A 17604-nucleotide genomic window follows, 5' to 3' on the forward strand; every position below is an offset into this window, starting at 1 on the left:
AGTCTTTAAACACAGTCATCTATCAATTGCAGTACTGCCAGACCTACGCAAGCACTTGCATTAACTCTGTTAACACATGAGCGGTTTAGAAAACATGCAAGCTCCCTATTCAGGGAAAAAGAGAACACCGAAGAAAAACAAACCATTTTCTGTCAAGCTAGTAAATCTGCAAGATTCTTGAAATTTTAGAATATTTTTGACCAAGGCCGTAGTGCCTCAAACAGAGAGAAAAAGCAGTCACTGCAGAAGAACATATACGCACCAGTTTCTTGCTTGAAAAAACAGTTTCCAGATATGTACAGAAACTAACATGGAAAATGCAAAACGGCAGGAAAAAGATTTTATCCCATCTACTAGGCCAGCAGAATACACTCGATCTATGAAATCTTAACACCACATCGACAGAATATCGTAAAATAGGTTCGTGATTATATCTTGTAATTATGACATTCTTTCTCAACAGTCTGAAAATAAGAGTAATGAGTTCACTTAAACAGTTTTCTGGAACTAAAAATGAGTTCGACGTAAACAAAATTTACCGAGCAAACTTTTCAAAGATTTTCATAGAACACGAAATTTGATTCGACACTGGCATACCATCAAAGAACAAAACACAATAACCATCAGATCAAAAAGAAGAAGAAAAATCAACAGAAGAAAGATCAAGGCGTGCAATATTTGTTATACCCATTCTGCATAAGACTGGCGAGATTCTAGTTTTCTATGTAATTCAAACTTCTGATAAGGTTGGTGGCTGTTTTCAATGTATTAACTCCACGGAGGTGGCTTTTAGTTGTTCCAGGACTCACCAGGTAAACCGGAACTACCAACTTCAAAATTACAGAAACAAGATGTCCTAGATGTACTGTAATTATAGTAATGTAAAATAACTTGCTACTAAAGAAAGAAATCTGAAAGCATGGCACTAGTACTCTAACCTGCCACCCTGAAAATAATGGAAAAGAAGAACGACGATTAGGGACAGAAGTGAGTAAAAGAAAACGAAAAAAAAACATTTGAGGTGATAAAAATATTCCAGAATAAAGTGCGTAGAACTTTGAAACAAGAAAATATATAAGCAATGTCTTACAGTTTTACCAAAACAATAGTTTCTTTAGGTTCCTACACCAGCCTCGCCTGTAATAAATGCCCCCTAAAAAAATTTGCAAATAGCACAAAGGGGGAACAGACCAAAAATTAGAATAAAAGTAAAAAATAATTGCTAGATGCTGGAAATTTTGAATCTTACCTCCTCAGTGTCCTTTTCACCCTTCTCGCTTGACAATGAACTAGATTGTTTAGAAAACCTAAGGAAATAGAGGTGGTCTAACCCATCACATAATTATTCAAAACTCTGTTTTATTGATGCAAGAAAGACGCTATGAGTGGAATGACAAGAACCTGATTGCCCTAGCTTTCTTTTTATCTTCCTCCACCGCATCAGGCTTGGAAATGGACCCAAACCTAGCAAGTCGGGCCTTCTTCTTTGCTTCCTCGTCAGCGGAAGCAGTTTGCACAACCCCAAATCTAGGGAAACACAAAATATGATTTAAACAGAATGACCCAAAAAACAAGATCATAGAACATCAAATAAGAAAAGACAAACCTCTCAGCTCTAGCCTTCCTTTTCAGCTCCTCTGATTTCTTGTGAGAATCTGATCCATTGACCGCAGTACCAGTTCCAAACCTACATTTGAATTATGCCACCACAAAATTGTTTCACAAAATAAGTAAATTTTATTTTCAATTATATACTGAAGAGATTACTATAAAGGGATAATAGCACAAGCAACACATTCTGAAAACTAACTCAAAACAGATGATAATACTTTCCTCGAACAACAACTAACAGCAATTCCTACGGAGAAAAACTTAGGGGCAGAATAACAAATGTGTTTAATCATCTCCAAATGAACCTATATTGCTTCGTGAGAAACAGATAAAACAAGAAAGAAAAGTTGAAGTGGAAAGAGAAGATTGATAACGTAATTTGTAATTTCATTTCAAAATTCTACAAGCGTCCACCTTGAAGCTCCTCATACAACCCCTATGCTTAATCCTGGCACAAATCCTACACTACAACACACTTAAAAAAAAAGAAGTTAACGAGAACGAGAGAACAGAAAACAAAACCTCTCCGCTCGAGTATTTCGCTTCTCCTCTTCAGTAAGCTTGACGGACATTCCGAAGCGCTCAGCGCGCTTCATCTTCTTCTGGATATCCGTAACCGCAGCGCCGTCATTAACGTCGCTCGTTTTCGCATCTACCTCGTCGAACTTACCCGTCGATTTATCAGCGCCTGACTCGGAAGACGTCGCCGTAATGACAGAGGAGGCGTCTTTGGTCGTCGGATCCGAATCCAGGTTCGAAAGGTTTCTAGGGTTTTCGAGTTTAATAGCAGTCGCCGCCGCCATAGCAGGTGTGTATTCGGAGTATTTCTGTGTAGCTTTAGAACGTTACGAATGCGAAATTGAAGCACAAGAAATTGGCAGATGAATTCTTCAGGGTTTCGATTTGGTTGGTTTTCGCTTTTATTCTGAAAGTGAACAGAGAGACACCGTATCTATATCATAATTAATTAATAATTAAAAAATTCAGAAAAAAACAATAATTAAAAATTAAAATTTTAATATAATTTCTAAAATTTTAGACAAAAATTTAATATTTTTTTATAACATATATTTATATAAATGTTTTTCATGTTTAATATTTTTTAGTTGTGAAAATTGGAATTTGACTGGTATTTTTACTTTTAATATAGTTTCTAGTTTTACGAGGTTTTGGCTTCTTTTATTTTTTAATTTTTTTTAAAAAAAGTTATTCGGAATCGGGATAGTTATCAAAAATAATTTGTTTAATTAATTAGAAAAATATGTTCCATTTTCGTGAGCAGTTTTCATATTTATCGAATAAACAATTAATAAATTAAATAAAAATTAGGGTGACCATTGCAATTTTAAAGTGGTCACGCCAATATAGTTATTCTAACATTAGTTTTCATTAAAGTGAACTAATATCTATTTTATGAAAACTTGTACACGTCCAAATTAGTATAATAATTTTGATTATTAAATATGTGAGTTGGATGCAGAATAATTTTGAATACATGATAATTGCATGATTAAATTTGAAATACGATAATTTATTATATTTTTATAATTTTTAATAATTAATTAATATAAATAAAGTAAAGACATAATATTATAATTTTAATTCAATGATTTTAATTGACCTGATATTTTTGGAAAGGAATGTATCTTTTATTTTCGAAGCTGCACATTTGTGTATAAAATATAATGACAAATCAGATATAAAGAAAGATATTTAACAAGCAAATATTACTATGGGAATTGACGATTACGCCCCTCCTAACAAAATACCCTGTGGATAACTGGATCCATGGCCGAGCTTCGTCGCGGGTTTCCATTTTTATTTCAGCTTGATTACAACAAAATCTCAAGCCATGAAATTGGCTTCTACTGTCCACGCCGATGCTATTCGATTTCCATCCATTCTGCTGAAATCTTCCTCAGCTACGAGTGTTCGAATTCGATTCGCTCTTCGCCGCTCGTACGCCTTTTTACCTGGTAATGTTCACCTGCTGCGTGATAGCAGTTGCATATGTAAAGAATTTTTGTTTTTGACGCTTTTTTTTTTCGTTGTCGAATTCCAGCGGGGTGTGTTTGTGGTCGCAATGTCTCTTATTGTTCCACATTTGTATTCGCAAGGAGAACTATGCGGGAGCAAGAAGCGTCTGTTCGATGTAAGAGTGCTTAGCAGTTGGATATTTTTAAAATTTTATCGACTTAATTAATCTGTTCAGGTTGGTTGATTGTGTCTTTGTTGATATTAACTTTTGTTTTAGTAGAGTACATGCTTTTAGAGTTACCAGCACACCTAGTTGATTTTAAAATGTCCCGCCGCAGGATAAATTTTTACTTGTTGAAGTTTTTTGGCGGCATTTTGGCTTTGATTCGTTATGTAAGGGGTACATAGAGCAATGGATTCGTTTTTTGGAATAAACCTAGTCAAACGACTATATAGCTAAAGATTGAATCAATTTTCGAGTATGGAAACAAAACCTGTGGATTGCTTTTAGTGTCTTCTACTGTATAGATGTATACGCTTCTTGTGAATGGGTTTAAAAAAAGGTAGCAATGACTCGAATGAGCTTGAAGGCTGAACTACATTAAATGATAATATGAAATGTGATGTGCTTTCTGCTGTATACCCCTCTTGTAAATGGATTTCTAGGTGGAAACTCTAAAATGAACATGAAGGCTAAGTTACATTAATGAAAATGTGAAAAATTCTGGCATAGCTAAAAGTCATTTGGCTGGTGAATAATTATTGCAGCAAAGGAGATAACGAGATCTCAGCCCCATGATGGAATTGATGGCAACAACAGCTCTTGCAATGATTCCTCTAGTAATAATTCAGGAGAAGTGCCTTTGAGCATGGCAGCTTATTCTTCTTCTCTAAGAACAGTGGCCTTATGCGTATGATTTTTCAGATTATAATTCATAATTATTCATATTTGGTTTGAAGTAACCTGAATTAGTATCATTATAGTCAATTGATGTTGTAGGTATTCTCAGCTGTGGTGTTTGGCATTGGTTTGGGTTTCAAAGATGGAGTTAGCAAGGCTTCTGAATTTTTTACTGGGTATGATCGTAGACCTACTAGCAAACTGATTATTAGGTTTACAAATGCACGCTCTATGCAAATTTCTTCAGCTGGAGCTAACAAAACTTCACCTTTTCTCGCTTTCTGTTGTGTAATTGAACCAAATATACAAATTTGAAAGTGTGATGTAAAAGATCACACAGTTTGAGAATTTGTTATTGTTATGGCGTTTGACATGTGAAGTGAATATTGACTTTATTAATAAACCTTTTTTTTGGAAGACTTTCTCCAGATTCTGAAGAGTCGAAGAAATTGGGAACCACAACTATCACTAGTATATTATAAAAAAATTCATGTATATTGTCAGAGTATGTTTGCATTAGTACACCGAACTTAAACTTATAGTGTTTTATTTAATCGCAATGAACCCAATTTTCCATTCCCCCCTTTTGTATCGACTTAAAATAAAACATGAATATGCAATAAAAAAAGAGAACAGTACATGATACATCAATTTCTCTTATTATATTCAAGGTCTCTGCATGGCGTTATCAAAGGAATGTTACCGTAAATTTGTGTAAAATACTGGTATTGTTTTTAACTGAATTTAAAATGATTATAGGATTTTGTGATAGGTTTATATAATTTAATTGAAGTTGCTGCTCTATACTTATGATTATAGTTTATATATTATTTGAAGAAATACCATGTTTTGCTAAAGTTGGTATTACACTCTTTAATAAATTGCTAAAAAACCCACATGTACTAGTAGTTTTTTTAGCTAATGCTGGGAATGATTTGGCTTTATTTTGTGTCATCACCTTGGTTTGTTAATGTCAATGTGGAACTTTTTTTGCTGGCTTGTTCATGAATGTATATGCTGTTTGATTTTCAGGTACCTACTGGAGCAGTCTTTATCTGTGGACAATCTATTCGTATTTGTCTTAATATTTAACTATTTCAAAGTGCCAGTTGATTACCAGGTCTAGTATTACAGTTTCATTCATTTATCAATTTCTATTTTCATTGCCTTTCAAAATAGAGTCATATATACTTTGATAATTTGTAATTTATTTGGTGGAAATCCACTATTTTCTTTGGGGTTAACATCCACAATTTGATCAAGTTTAGAACCGGGTTCTCTCTTATGGTATTGCTGGTGCAATAATCTTCAGATTGTTGTTGATACTTCTTGGTACAGCAACCCTCCAGGTCACTTGCTATACCTTAGTTCATCAACATTGATTTATTCTAAACTTTACAGCCTGCAGCTTTCTTTTAAATCATATTTTGAAGTTATTGTTTTATGTCATCTCCAGAGATTTGAGGCGGTTAATCTATTGCTGGCAACAATACTATTATACTCGTCGTTTAAGGTGCCATTCTTACCCGTTCACGTGTAACCGTTTACAGCTGTCATTCATTTTGTTTTTTATCCTTCATGCTGTGCTCTCCAGATTTCATCTACAAGTTTATAATGGATAAAGTTTTTTGCTAATTCATTGACAGACTTGAATAAGCATGCCTGGGATCCACTTATAAGTAGATTTTGCTTTTCTTTGTTATCGTGGTTTCTACCTAGGCATTTTGTACTTCATATTTCTGTTTGTTTTTTGGCTATTTAGTTTCCATGACATGTAATTCAGAAATTACTGGCAGAGTTTGTGAAATGCTACAATAAAGTGTGTAAAGATGTGCTTTTTTAAAAATTGTTAGCTCTGCTAGTCTTCAGCTGTATCAATGGAAACTACAGGATTGCTGCCTTTTGTCTTGACTCTTGACGGTGAAAAGTGAAATTGATGTTTAAGTTACTTTATCCCCTTGTGCATTCATGAGTAACTTAAGCCAGTTCAGACACTCTTATTGAACATATTTTTTACTCTTATCTTCCTTTTGTTAACAGTCTTCTGGGTGCCTTTTGCTTGACGAAGGTGTAATTCTGACCCTTTTCTGAAATTAAACTTTCCCGTGACCAATTCATGAAGTAACCAGAAATATCTCTGGGATCATTCATTTGTATCTTTATACTGCTGATTGATTGGCATCCTATATTTTTTTATGTTCTCATGCTAAATTATATAACCATCTATTTCCGTTTTCTTCAATTTTGTAATGTGGTCATTGTTAACTTAGTTTATCTTATATACTTTATTGGTGTGCGATGTATTCTAGTTATTTGCTGAAGAAGATGAAGATACTGATCTCTCAAATAACTTCATTGTAAAGACGTGTCAGAAATTTATTCCTGTAACTTGTAATGTTCTCTCTCTCTCTCTCTCTNGTGTCACACACGTGTGCAAACAGACGCTCATGTGTAACTGCGCATCGACGCCAAATATCATGGAACAGATGGTCTATATCTTTGTGATAACATAACAAACCAACCCATAGCTCTCCAATTAGGGCTGTGAGGCATGAAACAAACCCGTGTGATCTTTTATTTTTTAGAAGTGGGGACGAAAGAGAGGTCCATGGATAGAGCATGTTATCTATTTCTTGGAACCCGTATCGTACATCTCTGCAATAATAGTGCAGCATTACCTAAAGAACTAACTGCAAGCTGTGAAGCTTGAAATTGTTCCAGCGTCAGTAAAGCAATTACTTAGAAGTGGGTGATATGGAGGTGACAGCGATAGGGGTGGCAATATTTTAGCAGAGCAGCTACGTGTGGGTAAGGGAGAGACAGCTGTACATAAATGCAGAAGAGTTTAAGGCCTTCAGTGCTTGCTAAAGTTTCAAATATATTGGGGATGTGTGTGTGCATACAGAGTAACATAAGATTGACAGCTTAATGATCTAATTTAGAAAAACACGAGCTCTGAAAAGCTTTACTGAAGTTCAATATATATTGAGTTTGAGTTTAGCCATGCTGTAGCTGAAATTTTTGGCTCATCAACTGGCGATCCCATAATTTTGTCATTTTTCTTCTTCTCATCATGTTACCGTCTTATTGTTCCTAAGCTGTACTTATCATCAAGGGCCCATATATGTTTGATTGGAGTTATTTCATTGTGCTTAAACGAATTTTGCCTTTATATTCGCATCATGAATCGTGTTGTCTAAGTCTTTGACTTTATTATGTTTATTGATTATGATCTTTTATGTTCTCAATTTGCAGCTGATTATGACGGTGATCGATTTATAACTATTCAAGATGACATGTGGAAAGTAAGTTTTCAGATGGCAACAGTTCTGGCTATTCCAAAGTGTCCAAGATTGTAGCATTATTATTTTTATTAAACCATTTTCTGTTGGAGGCTATTCAAGCACAGACTCAAAACTTTGTCTCTGGATGAGTCATACTGCCCTGGAGCGCGTCATTACATCTCTAACAGCTTATGATATAGCATCTTCAGCATCCCATGTTCAAATAGAATTAACTTTTCTTTGATTTGATTTTTAACTTCGTTTCTAACAGGATTCAAACATTTTGGGCAGGCTACTCCTTTACTTCTGACAGTAGCAGTTATTGAACTCAGCGATATTGCATTTGCTGTAGGTATTTCATTCCTCAGCAACAAGGGGAACATGTGTGAAGCCCTAAGGCTTTATTCCTCTATTTTAACGGGTTTGATATTTGTCGCGTGTCAGGTGGATTCCATACCGGCTGTTTTTGGAGTTACACGGGATCCTTTTATAGTTTATACATCTAACCTCTTTGCCATTCTAGGTCCTTTCTTTGCTCTCTATCCTATAGTATTTCCCATTGTTTTTGTGGTATCTAGTACCTGTTTGCCAGATAACTACTGATTTCAAGATGAATTTATTTCCTTATACAAGGAACAAATATCATTCGTAACTTTTGTGTTCAAAATCTGGATTATAATAACATGCAAACATCACACTGCTAAATGTATTGTTTTAATTGCTTCTTTAATCTTTGGACATTTGTATTTGACCTTCTTGTCGAACTGACCATATATAGATTAATTTTTTCCTCGGCTGAAGGTTACCTGGTTTGTTAAGTAAATTTTATATAAAATATAAAGCTCAAGGACTTCGTAGTTCATCTATGATTTGCCAGGATTCTTATACTTCACTTTTCATTCTGTAGGTCTAAGATCGTATTACGTACTCATTTCTGCAAAAATGGCAGAGTTGGAGTATTTGCAAGTAAGATTCTTCCAGCTTGATTTGGTTTCAGCATGAAGCTGTGCAATTGGGAGATTTATATGCTGTTTGTGTTCACAAAGTTTTTGTTTGGCTGCATTGGTTTATGGTATGATTAACACAATCTATGTCTGATTGAAGCCAGCTCTAGCTGGAGCTCTAAGCGTTGGCATGTAGTTCGCAGGAACAAAGTGCAATTCTCTAGGATGTATACCCTGTTTTAGTGCCTCCATATCCTCAAACCACCAAATTCCATAAATCCTTTTTCTGTTCCCTCCAGCATCACCTCTATAATTCGTGACCTTGAAATTTTGTAGCCCCCTTCCTGCTACTTCCAGCTCTTTGGGCTCTGCTCATCCTCTTGCTATCATCAACACCCACCCTTTTCCATAACCAGAGCTCATCCTCTTGCTATCATCAACACCCACCATTTTCCATAACCTGTGCATTTCCTTTCTACATTCCTTCTCTGATTTTGCTAGATCTGATGATAGTTGTTAAAACTAGGCCTGGAATAAGGTTAGCATGAGGAGACGAAAACAAACAATAAGAATAATGTAGAGAGCAAAGTAACTTTTCCCACTAAGCCAATGCCAGACCTAGTTTATGCTGGTGCAAAGTGAGTGATACTGAAAAGTAAAAAAACATGTTATTGTTTTCATTCTTAAAATGTGCCTTCTGATGAACTCCAAAAATATCAGGGTGAAAATATTACTACGTGGACCCTCATTTAAACCACTTCTCATCTTTCCTCCACTATATAGCATCTTACATTGGTGCTCGATGAACTGGTGAGGTAGGTGCCTGTGTGTTATTATTTCATTTTAATTTGGGCTTGGAAGATGGGAAATACGTGATTGGTGGGTGTTGATAAACAAGATGATTGAAAAGGTAGTGTGGTAGTCTGCAATCACCAAAGGAGTCCCACTGAGATTGCTTTGTGAAAGCTTTGGTGAAAATCATCAACTCATGCCATAATCTGAATTAAAAAGGACAGATTACTAATTAACTTTGATATTTCATTTGCTAGATGCTCATTTTTTGTCTATGATTCAAAAGATATCAGCCAGCTGCTAGCATTAGAAAAACTAGTATCTCATTTCTCTGCTACTATTTTTAAATATGATTGTTTTTCCTCTTCATACTGTTAAGCCATGTGCTAACATCAATCTCCAATCCTGTTGATCAGCCTGCAATTGGTGTTATTCTTGGATTCGTCGGGTGTAAGATGATATTTGATTTCTTTGGTACGTAAAATTGATTGCATTGAGTTTCTTTAACTCGTATATAGCCGCTGTCATAAAAGTTGTAGCCAACATTTCCACATTTGTCATCCAGGTTTCCATATATCCACTGAGGTTTCTCTTGGGTTTGTGGCCACGTCTCTTGGCACAGGTGTGTTGCTCAGTCTACGGAAGAACTCTGATGAATAATGTGTGAAAGGGTGGATTAAGTGAGAATCCAAACGAAAAAGAGAGCATATATGTTTATATTCATTGCCATTTCTTCGCAAGCCCACTTGCATTTTGTTGCAATGCTGGTTCTTGTAATTTTGATATTGTAGACTATTTGGGGTTCTACAATTACCTCATTGAAGTTATTTTTGACTCCTGGTTAGAGGGTTTTATGATGTACTTTCTCCTCGTCATGTTATCATAAGAGTGACCTGACATAGTTTAAATCAAAGAATTTAATTCGAAAGAATTTTAAATTTATTATTTAAATCCTTTGTATTTGTCTGTATGCGTGAAAATTATGTAGATTTGAAATTTCCATTCACCCTTTTAAACTTCAAATTAAAATTTAAATCGCATTCGGATGAAATGATTTGATTATTTCATTTCAAATATACATAACAAATCCATTATTATATTTTTTTTGCTTTAATTTTAAATATGCTCCAAATTAGTCTGTTTGAAATCTTTCCATTCAAACCATTTAATATAATTTCAATGGATTCCAATGTTGTCCGATTTAAAATAATTTGGTTACTCAAATATATTTGAGGAGATTATTTTTTTAAAAAAAATGTTGTTAAAAAAAAAACCCCCTATTAGAATCATGCTCAGGCCAGGAGTATTTAATTGAATTGGGACACAAAACCCGTCTGCATGCATCAATAATTCAATTCAACACCTCGTTTTGTTTACTTTGTACGCACCTATTAGAATTCCTACTCGACAGGCGTAAGCAGTGACGGAATCGGAGACCATTTATTCGAAGTTTGTTGGCTAATGTGGACCCGATAATCTTATATATAGGAAGGCTTCACTGCTCTACGTAGGTGTCTTCAGTACCTTTGCTTTTGAACGCGAAGAAAAGCATCAATGGCTGCTCCGTAAGTACAAATTTTTTTGGGGATTTTTTTTGCCATTGTATGCTCGACTGTTCCGAACTTTATATCATTTGGATGTAGATCTGGATTATTTTAATTTTACTCGTTTGATATGTGGAAGTAATTATTGTTTGTGAATTTCAGTGCCGTGTTTGAGGTTCTTCCTCCGACTTTGGATTCGACTTCTGATCCGCCGCCTCTCTTTGATGGAACGACTAGGTATTTTTATGCGTGAATTGGGTTTTATTGCATGATTACTAATCCTTGTGCGATGTTTTTTTTTTTTAGGAAAATGATTTATCTGATGTCGAGTAATTTGATATTTGTTTTCTTTTCTGAAGGTTGTATATCAACGACATGTGCCCGTATGCTCAGCGTGTGTGGATCGTCAGGAACTACAAGGTCTGCCCTTTTAGTTTATGTCAGTTTTTGTTGCCATTACTTCTTGTTTCATAAATTGGTAGATTTACGATAATATGTTAAGGAAATCACGTCACGAGTTTCATTTTTTTTTATCATACTTTCATTTGAATGGTATAGTGGCTTACGTTGATGATGTAAATTTTCATATTTGGGTCAAGTTGCATAATAATACCGGATTGTATTTCGAATTTGAACAATCTGCGCTGAAGGCTTATAACAACAATCGACAGCGTTTTGGATTTGATCCATTGCTAATTAAATTGCTTTTGTTCTTATGCCCCCAAATTATGTAATGCAGGGTTTACATGATAAAATTAAGTTGGTTCCGATTGACCTCCAGAACAGGCCTGCTTGGTATAAGGAGAAAGTGTACCCAGAAAATAAGGTATCCATTCTTGATGGTTCTGGTATTCATTTTTTACTCATATCCGAGTTTATTTTTTGATCCCATCATTTTGATATTCGATTACGTGAAATACACTCTTTCTATGTCGCCTAAACTGATTCTTTCGAAGTTAAGAACCCTCCTTTCTCCCCCAAAAAGAGAGAAGGAAAAAGAATTTCAAGCCATGTCAGTATTATGGTTGGCTCCCCACTGTGATAAAATAATCTAAATTCTTGAAAGGTTTTTCTTCAAAATCCATGAGAAATAGCTGTGATTATCATCATCCTCATTATTATTACTGAATTTTCTCATGGTTGGCATGATAAATTTTGAATAAAAGGATATGAACTGCTGTCGGATGGCAATGAACTTATTAGTTAGTCAAGGCATTGGATGCTCCATTGCTTTTACTTTCCTCATATCTCTTTTGTAGGTTCCAGCATTAGAACATAATGGCCAAGTCATTGGAGAGAGCCTGGATTTAGTTAAGTACGTCGACAGCAATTTCGAAGGACTGGCTCTGCTACCTGATGTAAGTTATGATTTTGAGTTCTCCTTTTCTGAACGCGGTCTTTTTGTTTCCTCCGTTGTTTCTTCGTATAAATAGATCTTAATGTGAAATCACTGCAGGATCCGGCCAAACTGAAATTTGGTGAGGAGTTGATAGCCTATAGCGATACATTCACAACAAATTTTTATTCATCACTCAGAGGAGACGCTGTCAAAGAAGCTGGTATTGATGTAGCCTGTCCTATTTCTTACTCCATAATTCTGTGCGTCATGATATCGATTTGTTCAGAATTTTATGAATAATTTTGCCACACAGCTGCTGGATTTGATTACCTGGAAACTGCCCTTCATAAGTTTGACGATGGGCCATTCTTCCTTGGTCAGTTCAGCCAGGTAATTGATTTTTCATCCCAAGGTTCACCTCCTGACCGTTGTTCCTCTGTGAATATAATGAATTGAACCGAAAAAAGTATTGATTTTTCATCCCAAGGTTCAACTCCTGACCGTTGTTCCTCTATGAATATAATGAATTGAACAGAAAAAAGAAGCTTAGATTTTTCAGTTCAGCCAGGTAGTTATTTTTCATCCCAACGTTCACATCCTGACCGTTGTCCTCTGAATATAATGAATTGAACCGAAAAAGAAGCTTAAATTTTTTTTTTAGAACTTCTGGAGAGTTGTTTTATAATTTTGAGTTGGTTCTGGTCATGGTTTTCGAAAATTGATGTGATCGGTAATGGTTGATGATGTGTAATGATGGTTAGAAAACGTAGTGTAACAAAAGGGTCATAATTTCGTAAAAAGATGTGTCACGTTTAAAAAGACACGCATTTTCCCAAAACATAGAACTATCTTTCATGATAAAGGATTTAGAATTTGCTTCTTCGAAATATTAAAGCAACTGTTGGGGGTTAAAAAACTCACTTAAAAAAAAACAAGCGAGGCCTTAAACCTCCCTTTGATGACCTAGTTTCTTTTTCTAAGGTAAAATGTGTGACCTAGTAGTTTACGTGCCACAGGAATAGATCTTTAGCCTGGTATTTGTTATATGTGCAGGTAGATGTTGTGTATGCTCCATTTGTGGAGAGGTTTCACATCATTTTCCAAGAAATATTTAAACACGATATTACCTCAGGCAGGCCAAAACTAGCAGCATGGATTGAGGTATTTGATCCATTCATTATTTCTTGATAGCGAATGGTCTTAATGCTTAAACATGCACTGTTTTCTTGGATCTGCTCATGCCTTGAGGTGTTTTAGCAGTTATTATGGAAATAGTTGCTTGCACTTTGAGCAGTTGATTCAGATAGCAAAACAGTGACCGCCTTCTTAAATGTTGTGTTGTTGGATACTTGGATTCTTTTGCTGTTTCACTTGGTGGAGGGGTAAATGTCAGTGTGCAGAGATTAGAATGCCTATTGCTGTTGGAGTTCTATTATTACAGCTAACAATATTTGTGTTATTTTGTTATTAGGATCCAATGCTTTGTCTTTTGATTTGTTGCAATTGTGAATGCTCAAACCTTTTCAAGAGGCTTCATCTTGTCCACAGTTCCTTTCCTAATTTAAGCAAATCTTTAGAAATAATAGCCTCTCCAGTGATTTTAAATTTCCTCGCTCCTCCACATCCTGTATCTGCAAAATTAACTTTATGGTGTGTGTATTGGAGAGTTGGGTCGGGTGATGCAAGCCATATTTGCAATTTCTCAGTGCTCTCATCACGAGGGATGGGGATCTTAGATTATGGCATATTTAAATAGATTTTTAAAAAGTTGTTATTTAAGTTAGTTTTCGATGCTGTACCGTTATCTGTCGGTTTGTCCTATGTCTCTTTCTCTTCTGTGATTGCTATATTGCTATCTCGTCTTTGTTTACATTCACCCTTTGGTGCAAAGCATAACATTTTGTGTCCTTGTCTCATCCAAAAGTTTTAGAGTTAAAAATAATTATATTATTCATATCTTTCAATACATTATTCGATATAATAGATCCTGATTATCTCATCCCACGAGCCAAACGTAAGGTAGCCCAAAAGTTGATTCAGCCCTTTTTGGTTTTCTTGTGGATGAATGCACTTATATATGATTTTGAGCTATGCAACCGATTAAATACCATGTGAGCTATTAGCCTTTGGATCATATAAACTACGTATACGATTTCTCAGAAATTTCACCTGAACCTTGCACACATTTCACAGTTGATTGCTCATGTCTTCATTTGTCTGAGCGTCTGAAATTCTAGCGTTTGCAAATTTTTATCCAGGCAATAAATAAGATTGATGCTTACAAGCCAACAAAGTGCAACCGCGAGAAACTCCTGGCACATATAAAAAAACGTTTTCTGGTAACTTGTGTCCACAACCCGCACAAATTTAATGCTCATGTTCATTTTTATGTGATAGTCACATTGTTTGATTTACATCTGCATGTGCAGGGTGAAAGCTAAATTGTGATGATGCATACTCTGCTGCTGAAATAATATTGTTTTAGTGCTTATACGGCATGTAATGAGTTGTCAAGACTTTGTTTTATGTTACTGTAAGTGATAATACTGTTAGAAATAAAGCATGTGATGCACCAGGTATGTCCTTGTTCAAATTCACTGCAATATTCATAATAAGAGGTAACGCCCATTACAATATTGAATATTTTTGAAGAAATTCTGCACCGAAAAGTGATTTCTAAGTTTTTTCCATAAAAAAAGTGAATGCCAAGGTTAAAAACTACTACAAAATATAGGATTGGTCTCGACGTTGGAATAGACATTTTTTGATAACCAATGGGGATATATTATTCAGATTATAAACTATGTATATGGCGAGATTTTTATAGTGTCCCAGATTACCTTGATTTAGGGTGTAAAAGAACCTAATCGAGCTGAATAAGAGGAAATTTTGATGGTTTGAATTATTTTATTCGAAACTTGATTCGAAGTTCGAAATTTTTAAAATATTTGGATCAAATTCAATCTCGAGTTCGACTCGAAAAATTAGAACATTTTCACGGTTAAAAAACAAGTACTCAAAATGTATTTATTTAATATATATTCATATTATATTAACAAAATATTAAAGCTCGCGAGTGGCTCGTATTTGATGGGTTCGAGTTCGACTTAAAAAAAGTTCGAACATGTTCGAATTCGTTTCAAATTTTACAAACTCGAATACAAATAAAATATTATTTGAATTGGTTCAAAAAGTTCGCGAATATACTCGGTGGTGTGTCCTCATCTAATAAAACTTGTACTTATGATCATATTATCCTCGCAAATCAATCCATTGAAATAGCTGACGATCTGCATTATTTTTGAAGATCTTATAGTCAATTAGCGCTCATAAACTTTGATTTATCTATATGACTTCCATTATCATAACAAATTTTAAAAGACGATTATAAATTTAGTTGCATTTTTTGGGGTTCTAACGATCATATTCGTCATTCAATAAATCGTATCCAACCTCGGACAAATACGTCAGCAGCCGGGTTTTTTTTAAAAATAATTTAATTTTAAAAAAAAATTTCAAAAATAATGTTAAAAAAAAAAAACATTTTCTCTGAAAAACGCAAAGCTTCCTCAGATCTAATCATACCATACCATTATATTGACAATTTCAAAAAACTGATCATACTATGATCATAGTATGAGGGCGGTTGAGCAAGTTAGCCCCCATCGTCTAGTGGTTTAGGACACCTCTCTTTCACGGAGGCAGCGGGGATTCGAATTCCCCTGGGGGGTAGGGTGGAGTGAATATTTTAGCGACAGAATATATATAAAAACCGTCGGTACAATTGAATCAGCGACGGAGTATAAACCGTCGCTAATTTAGCGACGGTTTATACTCCGTCGCTGTAAGGAATCAGCGACGGTTTGTGAACCGTCGCTAAATGCCAAAATACATACCCCTTTACACGCCACGCATAATTGTATCAACAGCGTGTACATGTACGCCGCGAATAATTTTGAACTTTCAACGGCTTGAAACTTTGCAGCGTGCAATATACGCTGTAAAAAGTCATTTTTGTTGTAGTGAAGACAGAGAAAAAAACAAACAAGAAATTCATCAAGACTGGGATATCTCAATTGAATGTTGTTCATTTTCCTCAACATCATTATGTGGTCGAATATCATGTATAAGATGCTGCAGACCAACATTAAGCAAATTTGTAAAACTATGTATGTTCGACCAAGACGAAGTCTTAAAATCCTGCTGACCAAACAAACCAAAGTCAGCCATCCCTGAGTCACTGAAAAAACTAGGTTGAATAGTAGAGGTTCCTGAAAAAACTTATTTTTTGATGAACTTTTTCTCTCTTTTTTCTCTATCTTCACTACAACAAAAATGGCTTTTCGCAGCGTATACTACACGCTGCCAAGTTGCAAGCCGTTGAAAGTTCAAGATTATCCGCGGCGTACATGTGCACGTTGTTGATACAATTATATGTGGCGTGTAAAGGAGTAGGTATTTTGGCATTTAGCGACGGTTCATTCCTTAACCGTCGCTGATTCAATTTTAGCGACGATTTAAGAAAAATTAGCGACGGTTTTTGAACTGTCGCTGATCCCTTACAGCAACGGTTTTTAACCGTCGCTAAAATTTGCGACAGTTTATAAACCGTCGCTGATTCAATTTTAGCGACGGTTTAAGAAACCGTAGCTAAATAGCGACGGTTTTTATATATATTCCGTCGCTTACGTGGACCAGCGTCCGTGTTTACGAAGCGCGGACACTGCTCCACGTGAGCAGCATCCGAGCTCCGTAAGCGCGGATTACAGTAGTTTTGAAAATGTTTTTTTTTTTACATTATTTTTGAAAAAAAAATTTAAAATTAAATTATTTTTTAAAAAAATTCCGTCAGCAGCCCTTGAGTAATTTTATCTTATTTAATGAGACCTATACATACATCTTAGGTCGTTCAAATACGGTTTGGTTCAATTTTATAATTTAAAGTATTATTTGTTTTTATTAAACAACCACCAAAACCAAGCAATTAACTTCTAATATCGATTCGTTCATTTTTCTTAATTAACAATAAAACCAAAGCAACATAACATTATATTTCTTTTTCTTTTTTTATAATCAATTAAACGAGTTTATCACCATGGAAATACCTGCAAGTTGCAACATCAAATGTTAAGTTTATTACAAAAGATTTTATTTCAGCGTTCATGTAATTAAAAGATATCTTTTTCCTAAATCGCATATACATACATACATA

General features: G+C 35.0%; 3 protein-coding genes across 4 annotated transcripts; 2 read left to right on the forward strand and 1 right to left on the reverse strand.

Annotated features, from left to right (window-relative positions):
* Window positions 1-202: 202 nt before the first annotated feature.
* On the reverse strand, window positions 203-2552 carry LOC140986257 (uncharacterized). Its single transcript, XM_073454375.1, has 6 exons — window positions 2134-2552; window positions 1607-1687; window positions 1402-1527; window positions 1250-1307; window positions 1091-1153; window positions 203-946 (listed from the first exon to the last, which is right to left on the reverse strand). Exons 1-5 carry the CDS (start codon window positions 2412-2414, stop codon window positions 1115-1117), a joined length of 585 nt encoding a protein of 194 aa, XP_073310476.1. The 5' UTR covers window positions 2415-2552; the 3' UTR covers window positions 203-946; window positions 1091-1114.
* An 816-nt stretch (window positions 2553-3368) lies between these two features.
* On the forward strand, window positions 3369-10451 carry LOC140986263 (thylakoid membrane protein TERC, chloroplastic). Its single transcript, XM_073454389.1, has 14 exons — window positions 3369-3587; window positions 3674-3763; window positions 4357-4499; window positions 4589-4665; window positions 5522-5609; window positions 5758-5838; window positions 5946-6002; window positions 6799-6880; window positions 7745-7794; window positions 8065-8121; window positions 8218-8296; window positions 8681-8739; window positions 9926-9983; window positions 10075-10451. The coding sequence occupies exons 1-14, from the start codon at window positions 3464-3466 to the stop codon at window positions 10167-10169; spliced, it is 1140 nt and encodes a 379-aa protein (XP_073310490.1). The 5' UTR covers window positions 3369-3463; the 3' UTR covers window positions 10170-10451.
* A 408-nt stretch (window positions 10452-10859) lies between these two features.
* Window positions 10860-15028, forward strand: LOC140986271 (glutathione S-transferase L3-like). 2 transcript variants are annotated; one of them, XM_073454400.1, is made up of 10 exons: window positions 10861-11074; window positions 11216-11290; window positions 11413-11473; window positions 11793-11879; window positions 12313-12411; window positions 12510-12612; window positions 12706-12782; window positions 13446-13553; window positions 14651-14731; window positions 14822-15028. In XM_073454400.1, the coding sequence occupies exons 1-10, from the start codon at window positions 11064-11066 to the stop codon at window positions 14831-14833; spliced, it is 714 nt and encodes a 237-aa protein (XP_073310501.1). In that variant the 5' UTR covers window positions 10861-11063; the 3' UTR covers window positions 14834-15028. The 2 variants fall into 2 exon arrangements, with proteins under 2 accessions (XP_073310511.1, XP_073310501.1); XM_073454410.1 differs by lacking the exons at window positions 13446-13553; window positions 14651-14731; window positions 14822-15028 and adding an exon at window positions 12880-13199 and having other exon boundaries at window positions 10860-11074; window positions 12706-12804.
* The last annotated feature ends 2576 nt before the right edge of the window (window positions 15029-17604 follow it).

Source organism: Primulina huaijiensis, chromosome 1, assembly GCF_012295235.1.
Source record: "Primulina huaijiensis isolate GDHJ02 chromosome 1, ASM1229523v2, whole genome shotgun sequence".
NCBI lineage: Eukaryota > Viridiplantae > Streptophyta > Magnoliopsida > Lamiales > Gesneriaceae > Primulina > Primulina huaijiensis.

Bases quoted from the DNA above. Each gene is read 5' to 3' on its own strand.
- LOC140986257 (XM_073454375.1), bottom strand. From the start codon at position 2,414: ATGGCGGCGGCGACTGCTATTAAACTCGAAAACCCTAGAAACCTTTCG. The intron at 1,528-1,606 runs GTTTGTCTTTTC...GTGTTTCCCTAG, and splicing joins AGGAAGGCTAGAGCTGAGAG to ATTTGGGGTTGTGCAAACTG. The intron at 1,308-1,401 runs GTTCTTGTCATT...CTATTTCCTTAG, and splicing joins AAGAAAGCTAGGGCAATCAG to GTTTTCTAAACAATCTAGTT.
- LOC140986263 (XM_073454389.1), top strand. From the start codon at position 3,464: ATGAAATTGGCTTCTACTGTCCACGCCGATGCTATTCGATTTCCATCC. The intron at 3,764-4,356 runs GTAAGAGTGCTT...TAATTATTGCAG, and splicing joins GCAAGAAGCGTCTGTTCGAT to CAAAGGAGATAACGAGATCT. The intron at 4,666-5,521 runs GTATGATCGTAG...TTTGATTTTCAG, and splicing joins GCTTCTGAATTTTTTACTGG to GTACCTACTGGAGCAGTCTT.
- LOC140986271 (XM_073454400.1), top strand. The intron at 12,412-12,509 runs GTAAGTTATGAT...AAATCACTGCAG, and splicing joins GACTGGCTCTGCTACCTGAT to GATCCGGCCAAACTGAAATT. The intron at 12,783-13,445 runs GTAATTGATTTT...TTATATGTGCAG, and splicing joins TCCTTGGTCAGTTCAGCCAG to GTAGATGTTGTGTATGCTCC.